General features: G+C 43.0%; 1 protein-coding gene across 1 annotated transcript in view; it reads right to left on the bottom strand.

Annotated features, from left to right (window-relative positions):
• Nucleotides 1-12,866, bottom strand: part of CASK (calcium/calmodulin dependent serine protein kinase) — a 402,451-nt gene extending 389,585 nt beyond the window's left edge. Inside the window, exon 1 of the mRNA XM_053305461.1 lies at nucleotides 12,838-12,866. Within this exon, the coding sequence (XP_053161436.1) occupies nucleotides 12,838-12,851 (14 nt within the window). The 5' untranslated portion in view covers nucleotides 12,852-12,866. The remainder of the gene's footprint in view (nucleotides 1-12,837) is intronic.
• Nucleotides 12,867-14,246: the final 1,380 nt, after the last annotated feature.

Raw genomic sequence — 14,246 nt, 5'->3', positions numbered from 1 at the left:
CTGAGTATAGTTCTGGTCACCATACCTCAAAAAGGACATAAAACTAAAGAAGGTCTAAAAGAAGGCAACCAAGATGATCAGGGGCCTAGAACACCTCCCTTACAAGGTAAGGCTACAATAAAGGAAAAAGTAAAGTGTGCCGTCAAGTCAATTTCAACTCCTGGCGCCCACAGAGCCCTGTGGTTGTCTTTGGTAGAATACAGGAAGGGTTTACCATTGCCTCCTCCCGTGCAGTATGAGATGATGCCTTTCAGCATCTTCCTATGTCACTGCTGCCTGATATAGTATGAGCAGGGATTTCAACTGGCAACCTTCTGCTTGTTAGTCAAGCATTTCCTCGCTGTGCCACTTAAGGTGGTAAGGCAACAATACCTGAGCCTTTTTAGTTTAGAAAAAAGATGACTGAGGTGTGACATGTTAAGAAGTCTATAAAATTATGCATATTGTGGAGAGAGATACATTTTTCTCCCTCTCGCATAACACTAGGACCAGGAGTCATCCCATGGAACTGATTCCCAAGAAATAAAGAACCAACAAAAGTACTTTTTCACACAACACATAATTAACCTTTGGAATTTTTTGCCACAGGATGTGGTGACATCCACTAGCCTGGCTGGCTGGCTGGTTGGCTTTAAAAAGAGTTTAGATAAATTCATGGAGGACAAGTCTATCAATGGCTACTAGTCTGGTGGCTGTATAGGCCATCTCCAGCTTAAGAGGCAAGATGCTTCTTAATACCAATTGCAGGGGAGCAACAGCAGGTGAGAGGGCATGCCCTCAGTTCTTGCTGTGAGCTTCCTAGAGGCATCTGGTAGGCCACTGTGTGAAACAGGATGATGGACTAGTTAGGCCTTGGGCCTGAACCAGCAGGTCTGTTCTTATGACACACAGCCCCTTTCTGTCACTAGAAGGCTGAGAAATGTGAATTGCTGGCTTTCTTTTAAAACCAAGCTTTCTGCCTATAGAAGGGTTTCAAATCATTTGAGTTCTTTAATTTCCACCCCCTTAAGTACCATCCTTCTAGTGCATTTGTGTTTTAAGACTGAATACTTTTGGGTCTTGGAACAATTTGTTTTAATTAACTTTCCTATGTAAATCACTTTGAGAACTTTGAAAAGTGGTGTATAACTATCAATAATAACAAAAACAAACATTTCAGCTGTTTCCTCCCCTAGAAAAGAAGCCTTGGCCATTGTTTGCATATGTATGCAAATACAAGTGACTTAGAAATCCATTGCTCACTGAAGTAAGAATAGAAGATACCTGGTATAACTAAGAGCAGTCCTAGAAAAATGAAACCCTTCTATTAAAACATCTGACAACAGAACAAAATACTTGAACAACAAGTATTGAATTCTAAAAGCAGGCTTTGTTAAGGGCAGTCTATACAATTCTTTATACAATTTGCCATCTTGCCAGCAGACCATTGTTGTGGTTTCAAGGAAATAAGATGTTAATTGGCATCATGGAAAGCCTGGGATGAAGCAATATACAGACCACTTGTAGAGAGAACCACTTCTGCAGCTGGTATATACTATTCCCAGACTCTGGACAATTTTGAGCTATGCTGTAAGAATTCTCTAAACACTTCTGCTATAACAGAAGTCATAACACCCTGCTCACTAGCACCACTGTTCTAATAAAATTCTGAGCACCTGGCAGTTGCTTTTAAATAAAAATACATGTTGGAAAATCTGATCATATTCCTTGCAGAATGTTGCAAAAAAATACTTCAATGTTTTAGTTTTCAGTCTGTTACTCAGAGCTGTTGCAAGTATTCGAGGAAAAAAAATATGGGGCAATTCACTGCCCCATATCAGAATGCTCTACCACACCAAGATGTTGCTACACGCAGAAAGCAAATATCACAGGAAGAAATACTTGCAAAACAAATCCCTAAAATAAGACTAATGAGAAAAACAAAAGCATCATAAGAACAGCCCTGCTGCATTAGGCCAAAGGCCTATCTAGTCCAGCATCCTGCTTCTTGCAGTGACCAGATACATCTGAGAAACCAATAAGCAAGGAAGAGAGGGCAACCTCTCCTGTTGATGTTCAGGGGCATGCTACCTCTGATTCTGATGGAAATGTACAGCTATTAAAGCTAGTAGCCATTGATAGCCCTATCCCCCATGAATTTTGTCTAATCCCCTTTTAAAATTGTCTTGATTGGCCATCAGCACACCCGCTGGCAATGAATTCCATAGTTTAACTACACATTGTGCAAATAGGTACTTCTTTTGGTCTGTCCTGAATATTTCTGTATTTAGCTTTGATGGATGACTCCTGATTCTAATATAAGAGAGGGAGGGAAACTTCACTTTACTCACATTGTGCATAATTTATATACCTATCAATTTCCCCCTTACTAGCCTTCTTTCTAAACAAAAAAGGCCCAGACTCTGTAGTCCAGACCCCTGGTAGTTTAGGTTAACCACTTTGTAGCTCTATAATATCCTTTTAAAGGTATGGTGACCAGAAGTGTGTGCAGTATTCCAAGTGCAGTTTCACCACAGGTTTATATAAGGGCATTACTATATTAGCAGTTCTATCAAAATCAGGCTCCTTGTTTATCCATAGCCACTGAAAGCAAGTTGAAACACTAAGGGGCTATTCACACGATTGCAGAAAATCGGGCTAGCCTCTGCTAGCCTGATTTTCTGCAATCGTGAGAACCACTGGGCTCGGCTGCGAGCCCGGTGGTTCTTGAGCAGGTAACCTGCTCAAGTAGCCCACCCCTAAAACCGGGTTTGCAGAGCAAGCACTCTGCAAACCCGTTTTTTTTAATCGTGAGTAGCCATGGCGCAGCTCCACGCCATGGCTACTCACGAGGAGATCCCCAGAGGGGAGGCAAAAAGCCGCCTCCCAGCTCCGAGGCTCTCACCAGCATGCTCTGCTCACTCGCGCAGGGCACGCTGGTGCTTTCGGGGGCCGATTGGCTCCCGCTCCCCCCAGCCCCCGCTGGCTCCCTCACGGAGCCGGAAATCGTGTGGGCAGCTGATCTGGCCGCCCAGGGCTCCTGCCCTGCTCATGTGCGGGGAGAGTGGGCTTAGCCTGCTCTCCCCGCTGAGCTCCTGAAACCAGTCCCACTGATTGTGAGACCCGGCTCAATGTCTCACATTGCATCTGAATTACAGACTTTGGGTCTGGAAATGCACCAGCAACCATTGCAGACTTTATTGAGCCAAAACATGCTCCCAAATTTATACCCTTTTCACAGGCTACTTTGATGAGGGGGTATTGTGAACAAGAGCAAACGTCAGTATATCAGTTAGTGACTTTGCTTTGCATTATTTTCTTTTTCTTAGCCCACCAGGTACAACTCTGATTTGGTTTTCTAATGATACCATGTAGCCAAAGTAATTATAATAGTGATTATTTATTTATCATTGATATACTGCCCAATATGTGTATCCCTAGGCAGTGTAAATAATTTTAAAAGCAACAAAAATAAAACAGGATACAATTATAAAAACAATTTTGCAAAATAAAACAAGCAATTTAAAGTTGACCAAATTCATATCAGGATGAGAGTAACAGTTCCTGCCCATTCAGCAGGAATGGTGGGCACACTTGCTGCTGCTATGATCACAAATGGGCAGCAAAGAGGGGGTGAAAAGGGTGAGGTTAACCCCCAACAGCAAAACTCGAGAACATGGATTATGAGAGCCTCTCACGGTCGAGTTTCAACCACTCCTGTAATCTTAAGTTTCTCCACTCCCAACAAGTAGACTTTTGTAATTTTTTCTGTCTGTGTCTACTAAAACAGCCTTCTGAAACCTGTTTCATTCAAAACTAGGTAGGGTGGAAAGGCTTCTAAGCATGGGGTGGGCAAAACAGATGGAGGTTAAAGTTAAATTCAGAAAAGAGAAATTTTACTTCAAAATCATTCAATTCTAAGTAGTAGTTCTTTTGGAAATTTTAGTACAAGGAACAGAAGCCAAATGAGCCTAAGGACCAAATAAAATATGAGAAAAACTCATCAAAACTAACCTGCATCTAATACTGTGGGACTCAGTGAGGCTATTCTCATGACTGCATGAAAGTGTGTTAAGAGAGCCTAGCCTGTTTTCCTGCAGTCGTGGGAACTGCGGGTAGCTGTGTGGCTCCCAGCAGTTAGCCCACTTAAGTTCCCCTCCATAGATGAGATTAGCAAAGTGAGTGTGTGGCTCTGCACAGTGCCGACACATGGATACATCCCTGACTGAGAGGCTACAAGCAGCCTTCTGGCCTTGGGGGTGTCCCCAGAATGCCCTGCACACTCGCATGGAGCATCCTAGGACTTCCAGGGATCCCTGGAAGCCCCCGATCCCTGCTGTCCCTCCCAGCTCCATGATGGAGCCGGAAGTTGTGTGGGCGGCCACCCAGGGATGGCTCTCTGCTTGTCTGCAGGGAGAGCAAGCAGAGTCCAGTAAGGGTCTCCACACTGTTCGTGTGGAGAGCCTCAGTAAGTACTCAAGAGTCCTTACCGGGAGTCTTCCTATAATCACCTCTAGTTGGCTTCTGCAGTGAGCCTGGCTTGTTCAGCCTCATGTCTTGCTCTTTCTATCCAGTTCTGGTGGTTCAATTCCAGAGTGATCCTTCAGCTGCTTTGAGAGTGATTCAGTTCTTCAGAGTTTCAGCTCAACTCTCCCAGAGATTTCTCAGCTCTAATTTCAGCAGCTCTTCTCAGCTCTTTTCTCCTTGCTCTCCAAGACCCCAGCTTCCACTCCAACTGGAACTTACACTCATTGAACACCATCACTTGAATTAACCTTTTGCGGCAGGCAAGCCTCCTTTTATTCTCTCTCCCCCCCTCCAATTTTTCTAAACAAACCAATCAAAACAACTCCCTCCACTATTTTAAAACTGATCCAATCAAATCAAACCCTCTCTTCCCTCCAAAATTTAACCTGTACAACTCTTCTCCCTCCCAAACCAAACTGTAGAACAGGAGCTGTGAACTTTTGCCCCCTGCATTGCTTAAAAAAAAAAAAAAAAAGAACATAGGGAGTAAGCAAATGCACAAGCAATACAAAAATTTGTAACACAAAAAGAGGATGTTCGGGCCTCATTCTTTCGCAGAGCCTATTTAAATATTCTTGAAAAGTGCTTAATATTGTCTCTTATGTTGAAGGAAATGCAGCTTATTAGCAAACAGTGAAGGGCAAACTCTCTGTTGTTTCCCCTGTCCTGCAACAGAGAGTGGAAAAGAGCAAGGGGGAGGAAGAATTCATGGTGGCTCAGAGCAAAAACAAAAACAGTAATATACAAGAAAAAACCCATAAAGACCTCACTAAGTATGCACTTTAATAGCAGCCGTAGAACAACAATTATTTATACCCTCCTGTAACTTAAGCCCATCAGGTTTAGTCCTGCCCTCTGGGCAGCAGAGAACAAGTCTTTGCTCTATTCTACATGATAAACGTTCAGGTATTTGAAAAGTGCTTTATCAGTCTTATCCAGGCTAAACATACATAGTTCCTGATAGGACTTGTTTGCCAGACTCCTTCATTGCCCTTCTCTGAACCCATTCCAAGTGCAATGCCTAAAACTAGATACAAGGGCTGACGTCCCCCCTCCCCCCACCACCGGTATGTTTCCCAGACTATGAGAAACACCTATATTGAGCAGCAGCTATATAGGAAGATGCTGAAAGGCATCATCTCATACTGCACAGGAGGAGGCAATGGTAAACCCCTCCTGTATTCTATCAAAGACAACCACAGGGCTCTGTGGTCACCAGGAGTTGACATCGACTTGACAGCACACTTTACCTTTACCAACAGAAGGAGCCCTGTGGGGATGCAAATTGCTTAGAAACTAGTTGCATTTCTTCCTTCAGCAGCAGTGGAGGCTAGGGGTGTAATGTTTGCTTCCCCTCCCTCCTAAAGGACTATTCACTTGCAGGAATGTGTCCCTGAGAGCTGTGCACAATCCACTAAGCTAGTAACCTTATTAAAGGAAAAAACTGATCTGGAAGAATTTTTAAATAAACAACGTATTTTATTCAATAATATCTTGTGCTTAGCATTACATAATAATAAAGGTTATAAACAAAGCAATGTCTCTGAATAATATTTTGGATAAATCCATGATGGCTGCTACTAATCACTACACTTGTTATCAAGATGCTTACAGATTGGCTGCTTTATAATCTATTATTTCCCCTGGTATTAAAGTGAGACTGACTAGTCTGTAGTTTCCCAGATCCTTCTTTTTGAAGATAGAGACAACATTGGCCCATCACGGTTCTTGTGACACTTCACTCATTCTCCAGGATTTCTTGAAGCTGATAGGGCTTTTGAGAATCCATCAGTAAGTTCCTGTAATAGGATGCAGTTCATCTGGTCCTGAAGACTTGAACTCACTTAAGGCAAAATGATATTTTCCAATCAACTCCTTATCAATCTTCAACTGCAATCCTAACCCCTCGCCATTAGCTCTGATTTCATGAGACTGCACACAGTTTCCACTTTTGAGAGAGAGAAAAATGAGGCAAAATAGGTGGTTAGCTTTTCTGCCTTCTCTTTGCCACCTGTTAACATTTTACCATCCTTACTGAGTAGTATGTCTACTGTATTCTTCCTCTTCTTTCGGGTATATGTAACCCTCCTGCTGCCCCAACTTTGTATTGCTCTTGGCATCCCTTATTGACCTCTGCTTGTTCTGAGCTTTCATTTTCCCAGTACCATCCCAAGTCTGAACTACTTGTCTATGTTTGCACTTGGTTACTTGCTGTCCTTCCTTCCATTTCTTCTATGTAACCTTAAAAAATAAATAAAATCAAGCTTTTGAGTAGTCACACTGGCTTCTTTTAGATTTTTCCCATTTTCCTTTCTCATTGGAATTGTTTGTGACTCTGCCTTTATTTTTTTTTAACAATGTATATACCACCCACTACTGAAGTCTCTAAGCAGTTTACTATAACAAAACAACCCAAAAGAATAATTTTTAAAACATGTAAAATTTAAAATTTAACCAATCAAAATTCAACTAAAACATCAACTAAATCCATCAAAACTTCAACTAAAAAGCCTGGATGAAGAGATGTGTCTTCAGTTGTTTCCTAAAAGCCATCGGGGATGGAGCAGCTCTAATCTCAGTATGAAGTGCGTTCCACAGCTGGGAAGCAACTACAACTAAGAGTTTAGTAACTCTTTCTTCAGGAACTTCCACTCATGGGCTTCTTTCCACACTAATTTATTTAACCATGAAATCTTATCTAATGAATCTCTGATTTATTAAAATCAGCTTGCTTGAAATCTAAAGTGCATGTTCACTTTTAATTCCTTAGGATCAAGAATTCCAGCATCACATGGACACTTTTCTCAAGTTTCCACTGCCTCAACTTCATCAATCAATTTTTCATTATTAGTTAGGATCAAGTCCCTTGTTCCTTCCTCCACCTTCTGGAAGAGGAACTTGTCACCAGGGCATGTCAGGAGTTTGCTGGAGATTAGATACTTGGCAGATGTTGTCTCCCAAACAGATATTGAGGTAACAGAAGTCCTTTGTTACTTCCAAACACCTGTTTCTTGTTTCAGGAAACTGCCATCTACATCCTCTGCTTGGTATGGCTGTCTGTAGTAGAGTCCAACTTCAATTTTTTTAAAAAAATTCCTTCTTCATCTGTTGTTATCCAGATGTTATCCACTTGGCTACCATGTTCTCTTGGAATTCCATGCAGGAGTGCACATTTGACATGTAATGCTAGTCCCCCCACCCTTCTGTTGCATATGTTCTTTTCGAACAAGTTATGTCCTTTCATGAGTGCAGCCCATCTCCTGCCATTAGTCTTTCATTAAGGAACTAGACCGTGGTCTCAAAAACAGAATCTCACTCATCAACACCATCTGTGTAACCAGTCACTCACCTGAAGTATTTCCCCCACTCCCTGTTTATACTTCTACAAAGGTAGAGGCCCTCCTCTGCCTTTTATGGAAAAAACTGACAGCACCACTTGAGCCCCAAAGTCTTTCACTTTTCTCAAGGTAAGGCACATAAAAATGGTTGCACCTCTCACATCTGAGAGAATTGATTGTATGTTCGCAATAATCTGGAAAGTGACAACATGCAGGCTTGTACCAAACCCTACAAAGAAAATAGAATTTAGAGCTGGAAAGGAATTAGGAGGTCTTGTAGTCCAATCTCCTCAGTGCAGGAGTCTGTTACAGCATCCTTGACAGATGACTCTCCTGACTGTTCAGGTGCTATTTGGAAACCCAACAAAGGAGAGCCTGCTGCTGAATGAGGGGGATTGTTCTACTGTTGAACAGCTCTTACAGTCAGGAAATTCCTCCTAATGTCTAATTTAAACATGCTTCCTTGTAATTTCAACCCACTGGTTCTTGCCGTGCTCTCAGGAGCAATGGAGAACAAGTCCACTCCATCTTCTGTATCACAACCCTTAAGATATTTGAAGATAGCTATCCTATCTCCTGTTTGGCCTTCTTTCAGTAGGCCACTGGGTGAAGACAATTAATTGTCCATCACAGCTCTTTGAGATCTACTTGGCAGATGAGAGTGAATTCTAAGTCCAATAGGGCAGAACTCTTCCTGTCTGTTTCCAGATAGTGATCATCAGCCAAAGCCATAAATACAATCTTAATTCCAAAACACTGACAGAATGGTTGCGGAAATCTGAATTACAGTTACATGCTCTACATGGGGCTGCTGTTGAAGAATATTTTGAAACTATAGCTAGTGCAAAATGCAGCAGCTAGGATTTTATCTGGTGCTGCCCGCTGGGATAATATTACACCTATCTTGAAAGAGCTACATTGGCTGCCTATTTGTTTCCGGGTCCAACTCAAGGTACTGGTTTTGATTTTTAAAGCCCTTAACCTTTTGGGCCCTGGATACTTGCAGGGGCGAATTAAGCTTTTTGCTGCCCATAGGCAAAAAGGATTTTGCCACCCTTTAACCTTAAAAAAACCCAAACCCCCAAAAACTACTGCTCGTGATGGCAGCAGTAGCTGCGGGGAGGGGGGAAAGTTTCCTCTTTTGCCCTCTAAAGAATACTGCTGCCAGCGACAGGATGGGGCACAGTGGCGGCGGTGGCAGTGGCGGCTGCAGGAAGGGAGGGGGGCGAGTCCCCCCTTTTACCTTTGAAAATGCTGCAGCTGCACAGCAGGATGGTGGGCACAGCGAGCTCCTTCCAGCTCCCCTCCTCGCAAGTGACTGCATGGCTTCTCTGCTATGCAGCCCGTTTTCAGCCTTCCTCTATGTGTGGAGGAAAGCTGAATATGGGCTGCACAGCAGAGAGGCTGTGCAGTCACTCCAAGGAGGGGAGCTGGAAGGAGCTTGCTGCCTCCTCCATCCTGCCACGCAGCTGCGACGTTTTCAAAGGTAAAAGAGGGAACTCTCTCCTCCTCGCTCCCTCCCTCCCTGCAGCTACCGCGCCCCATCCAGCTGCTGGCAGTGGCATGCGTTCTTTCTTTCTTTCTCTTTCTTTCTTTCTTTCTTTCTTTCACTTATATACCACCCAAAATTTCATCTCTGGGCGGTTAACAATGACATAAAAATGATTAAAACAAATATAAAAGGTTAAAACAGTTTAACAATTTAAAAGCAGCATAAAATTAAAACCTACAAATTTAAAAAGCTGAAAAAGCTTGGGCAAAGAGATGGGTCTTCAGATGTTTTTAAAAAATAGTCAGAGATGGGGAGTATCGTATCTCAGCAGGGTGTGCATTCCACAATCTCGGGGCAGCAATCGAGAAGGCCCATCTCCCAGTGGCCACCAGACGAGCTGGCGGTAACTGGAGACGAACCTCCTCAAGTGACCTCAATGGGCAGTGGGGCACATAACGAAGAAGACGTTCTCTTAAATACTCAGGGCCTAAGCCGTTTAGGGCTTTATAAGTTATAACTAGCACTTTGTATTCTGCTGAAACCTATTGGCAGGTAAACCTTTAGAGGGCAAACCTTCCCCTCGCCCTCCCTCCTCACAGCTACTGCCACCACCACGATCAGTGTTGTGGGTTTTTTTAAAAAGGTAAAAGGAGGAACTTTCTGCTCAACCCCACTCGCTGCAGCCACCGCCAGCCTCAGAGAAGACAGCAAAATCTGAGGAGTGGCAAATTTTGCCACTCCTTTGTGAAAGCTGCTTTTACAATCCAATCCTGTATATGCTTATTACACAAATCCCACTGTTTTTAATGAATTCACTCCCAGGAAAGTGTGCATAGGATAGGATACAACCTTAGCCTGTCTGGAATCTCTCTGATCCTAATCAAAGCATGGTTAATACTAACCGTCTAAAGACCTAGCTTCTCGCACTCAGCTTTCAGCAGATAGGGTAGAAAAAGGTCCAGCTTGTGACTGGTTGCCTCAGGAGCCTTTCCACATCAGTAGTAGTCACAGATTTAAACTGTAAACACTGAGCTGTTGAAACCTCGGGCTTCCGCCACATTTGACAAACTCTACATTGACCCAAATCTAAGTGATTTTATCTGCAAAGAACCTAGCAAACCAATTACAGCAGACAATAGATGACTCAACCTCTGGGCAGAAACAGTCTAGACTCATCTGTTTATGACCATCTGGAACAGCTCTGCTGAGGATTGGTTCCAACTGTTACGATGGGAAAAAAGTAGTATTCACTAGGGCCAGTATAGTGTGACAAAAGAATCTATATCATAACTGACCAACTTCAGAGCAGGCTAAAGACACATTTCACTCTAGCCATCTACCTTACCACCAACAGAGGCCAGGCCAGAGGCAGGTGGCCAGCTTACAGAGCGACCCAAACTGGCAATTGAGTTGCACTGGTGGGCAGCAAGCAGTGGTGCTGGCAGCTGTGCCTTAGATTACCTTTCTTGCTGCTCCCCTGCTGCCCTTCGCTGGATTCCTCCACCCCTTTACTTATAAAGGGGAATCCTCACCTGATTCCCTTTTACAAGTATTGCCACTAGAACTACTGTACCGGTTCGGTCAAATGGGCCAGCCGGTCGGTTCAGCCGAACTTGTTTGGTTTGAATTTGAACCAAATGGAAATTTTGGTTTTGTGCACACCCCTATCACACTGGCCGTGAGGACCTAGTCAGTCCCAATGAAGTAGTCTTGGGATGAATAATTAGTCACTCCTGGCTCAAGGTTACTGGGATATCAAATACCCAGCTGGTATCAGAGAGAGAGAGAGAGAGAGAGAGAGAGAGAGAGAGAGAGGGAGGGAGGGAGGGAGAATTAGCCCTGCTTCCTCTGTCAGGCTTCTCTAATGTGCATAATTTTGGTGCCTTCCTCAAAGACTACATGTCAGATATACCACCAATCTCACACTACGCAACAGCAGGGATAAATTTAAGGTCTACTGACAAGCAACTTCTGTTCCAAGGCCATTCTATATACTTCCCCATCTCAACAGCCAGGAGTTCCTTCGACATATACTCATGTACTCACAAATCTGGAATGTGCCTCCTTTCCTCAACAAGTGATTCCTTTCAATACCCACTTTTTGAGATTGATACCCCATCTCATATGTATACGTTTACAATATTTATATACTTCTTTTCAACAACAACAACAACAACAACATTATGGAGGAATGAGAAGATGGTTTCTTGTTCCCAAGGGCCTCAGAGTCTAAAAAGAAACACAAGATAGACTACAACTACTGTGGGGGATGTTCTGCTGGGTTGAATAGAGACAGTTGCTATCCCCTAGCTAAATATGGGAGCCACCACTTTAAAAGGTGCCTCTCTGTTCAATTAGCAGGGAAATTCTATATAGGTCATATTTTAGAAACTTAAAATGTACGGGGTTGTGAGGGATGTCAGAAAGCACAATTGTTGCTGACATTTCACTCTCTCTGAAACACACTAGGAATACACAAAACTGGTTTGCCTGGTTTGGTTCTAGTCCAAACTGAACTTGAACTGAACTGGGCATGTTTGGTTTTGCCTCCTCAAACAGACCCCCCTGCTCAGCTCAAAGTTAAGCTGGTTGGGGGGTTCTAGTGTTTTAATGTTTTTTTAAACTCACTACCTCTGGGGGGTTGCTGTTGTGGTTGTGGGTGATCTCCAGCGGTTCCCCCTTCCCCTGTGGCCCATTTTGGGCTTTCTTCAGCCCATTGCGGATCTCGCGGCCATGCCCCCCGGAGATGGTGATTTTTTTATTTTTATTTTTTGTTAGAACCCCCAAACCAGCCGGGGGTGTATGTTTTGACTTCAAGCCAAACCAATTTGATGGTGAACCGGCTTGAGGTTGAGCTGGTTCGCACATCCCTAAGACACAGCACACCCTTGCAGCAAAGTAACTGCACTGGGCACTTATGATGAAAGCCTCTAATCCTTGGCTTCTTTTTGCAGATCCCATTTCTTTCATTAAGAGGAATACTCCCAAAGAATGCATACTTGAATGCATGCTTGAACAAGAGCACATGTATTAAGGCAGGATGAATCACTGTATCACATTGTCCCCATCATATTTACCATTGCCATAAATATATGAATTGTATGATCTATAGCTGTAATAATGTCATCAGTCACAAACAATTATTACGATACAAACTATTTGGAAACAGAATGTGAGACTAGATGGGCTCCTGGTCTGATCCTGCAGAGCTGTTCTTTTGAAAGAAACTATAAGCGTAGCTAGCACACACAGCTTTTCAGAGACAAAATAAAATTGTCCATCCCTTTAATACTCTGGAATTATAGACATGTCATATTACAAAAGGGTTTTTTATTAAAGGTAAGTGGTTCAGTTATTCACTGCCCTATAAATGTGACACAGCATTTGTTGCAACACAAGTGAACTGACTGAAATGGCTTAAACAGATACTAGGAACAAAAGATTCAACAACTCAAAATTATGCAGGTGTTTGGCCTGAGGATATGCCAGGAACATACTGACCTCTTTTGAGCCATGTAGTATTTCTCCTACTGTCTCATGTAGCCTTGCTCCTGCTGAGACTTCTACCTGCCTCTCTGGGTGAACAATAAACAAACTCTTTCCATTCGCTTCTGGTTAAGTATTAAAGAGGCTCGCCTTCCCCAATAAAAGCAGGTTCAGCAGGGAACCCAGCTGCTTTTCTCACAGCTTCTCAGTGAGGGAGGAACCCCAACCTGCCCACCTACACTTTAGGACTGTCCCTCCCAGGATCCAACTGTTCTGATAAAGTGCCATGATTCTAAAAGTTAACTCTTAATTCTCTTGTTTCTCTGGGAATAAATTTGTTTTCATTCTGGAGAACATAGTCTATTCCCATACATACAAGAACAAAGATTATAAACACAATTCACATTTCTGAATAAAAATTAAAAGAGAAGGTAGAATCAACCTGAAGAAGGGGTCGCTGTGCTAAAAAAGAACCCTAACTTCCAGAAATCAGCAACTTATCAGCATAGTCCATTTGGTCATGTTTGGGGCAACATTATTTTCACACTTACACTTTCTTCTCCCTGTATTGTGGCAAGCAGTTTCAGTTCTTTGAAGGGATCTCTAAACTGTGAAGGCAGATTCTGGTCATTGTTATCCAGTCTGTGGCTCGAGACATGTCAATAAGGGTATACAAACACGCAGAGTGACTCTTCAGGACTACAGCTCATTCTCATTTTTGTGATATAGGTGCAGAGAGTACATGACCCTAGACTAAGGTTGCCGTCCTATGCATGCTTACCTGGGAGTGAGCCCTACTGGACACAGTGGGAGTTATTCCTGCATAAACATACATGGGATTGCACTGTTAGTATGTTTTTGCTTCATAGGCTAATAGACCACTTCTCTCCTTCTGCATATTGTGTCTAGTCATATCACATTAGTGTCTGTGCTCTTGACCTCTCTCTCTGGTTTAGATAAACTTGTCCTAGAGCAGCAACTGTATCTGAAACAGGCAGATACAAGGCAGCCCCCCACCCCCTAATTGTTCTGCCTCTTGTGGAAGTAGCCACTGCTCAAGACTTCTCCCTTACTCTGCCCAATGTGGAAGCAGGCTGGCGTTGCTGCGCTGTTATCTAATTTTCCTTCACAAAAAGATTGTGAAATAGGCCAATTGCTGATAGATAGCAACTGGTCCAAAGTCATCCAGTGACCAGCTGAATGATGATTTGAATCCAGCTCTTCCTGCTCTGCCTACTACAATCCTTTTCTCTCAGCATTTCCTTCTCTCTTGAGGAAGTAACAAAGTTATTTTGATAGCTGTTCACAGGCTCAGAGAAGAAAATTGAAAGTCTAGTGAAATATTAATGTCTGAGATTGGTCAGATGATGATTTGGTAAGGGGTAAAAAAGTTCCCACAAAAACCTTCAGTGGCTCTTTAAGAA

Source organism: Hemicordylus capensis, chromosome 3 (genome assembly GCF_027244095.1).
Source record: "Hemicordylus capensis ecotype Gifberg chromosome 3, rHemCap1.1.pri, whole genome shotgun sequence".
NCBI classification, from domain to species: domain Eukaryota; kingdom Metazoa; phylum Chordata; class Lepidosauria; order Squamata; family Cordylidae; genus Hemicordylus; species Hemicordylus capensis.
Note: the sequence above shows the minus strand (reverse complement) of the source record. Positions and strands in the feature narration are given on the sequence as shown.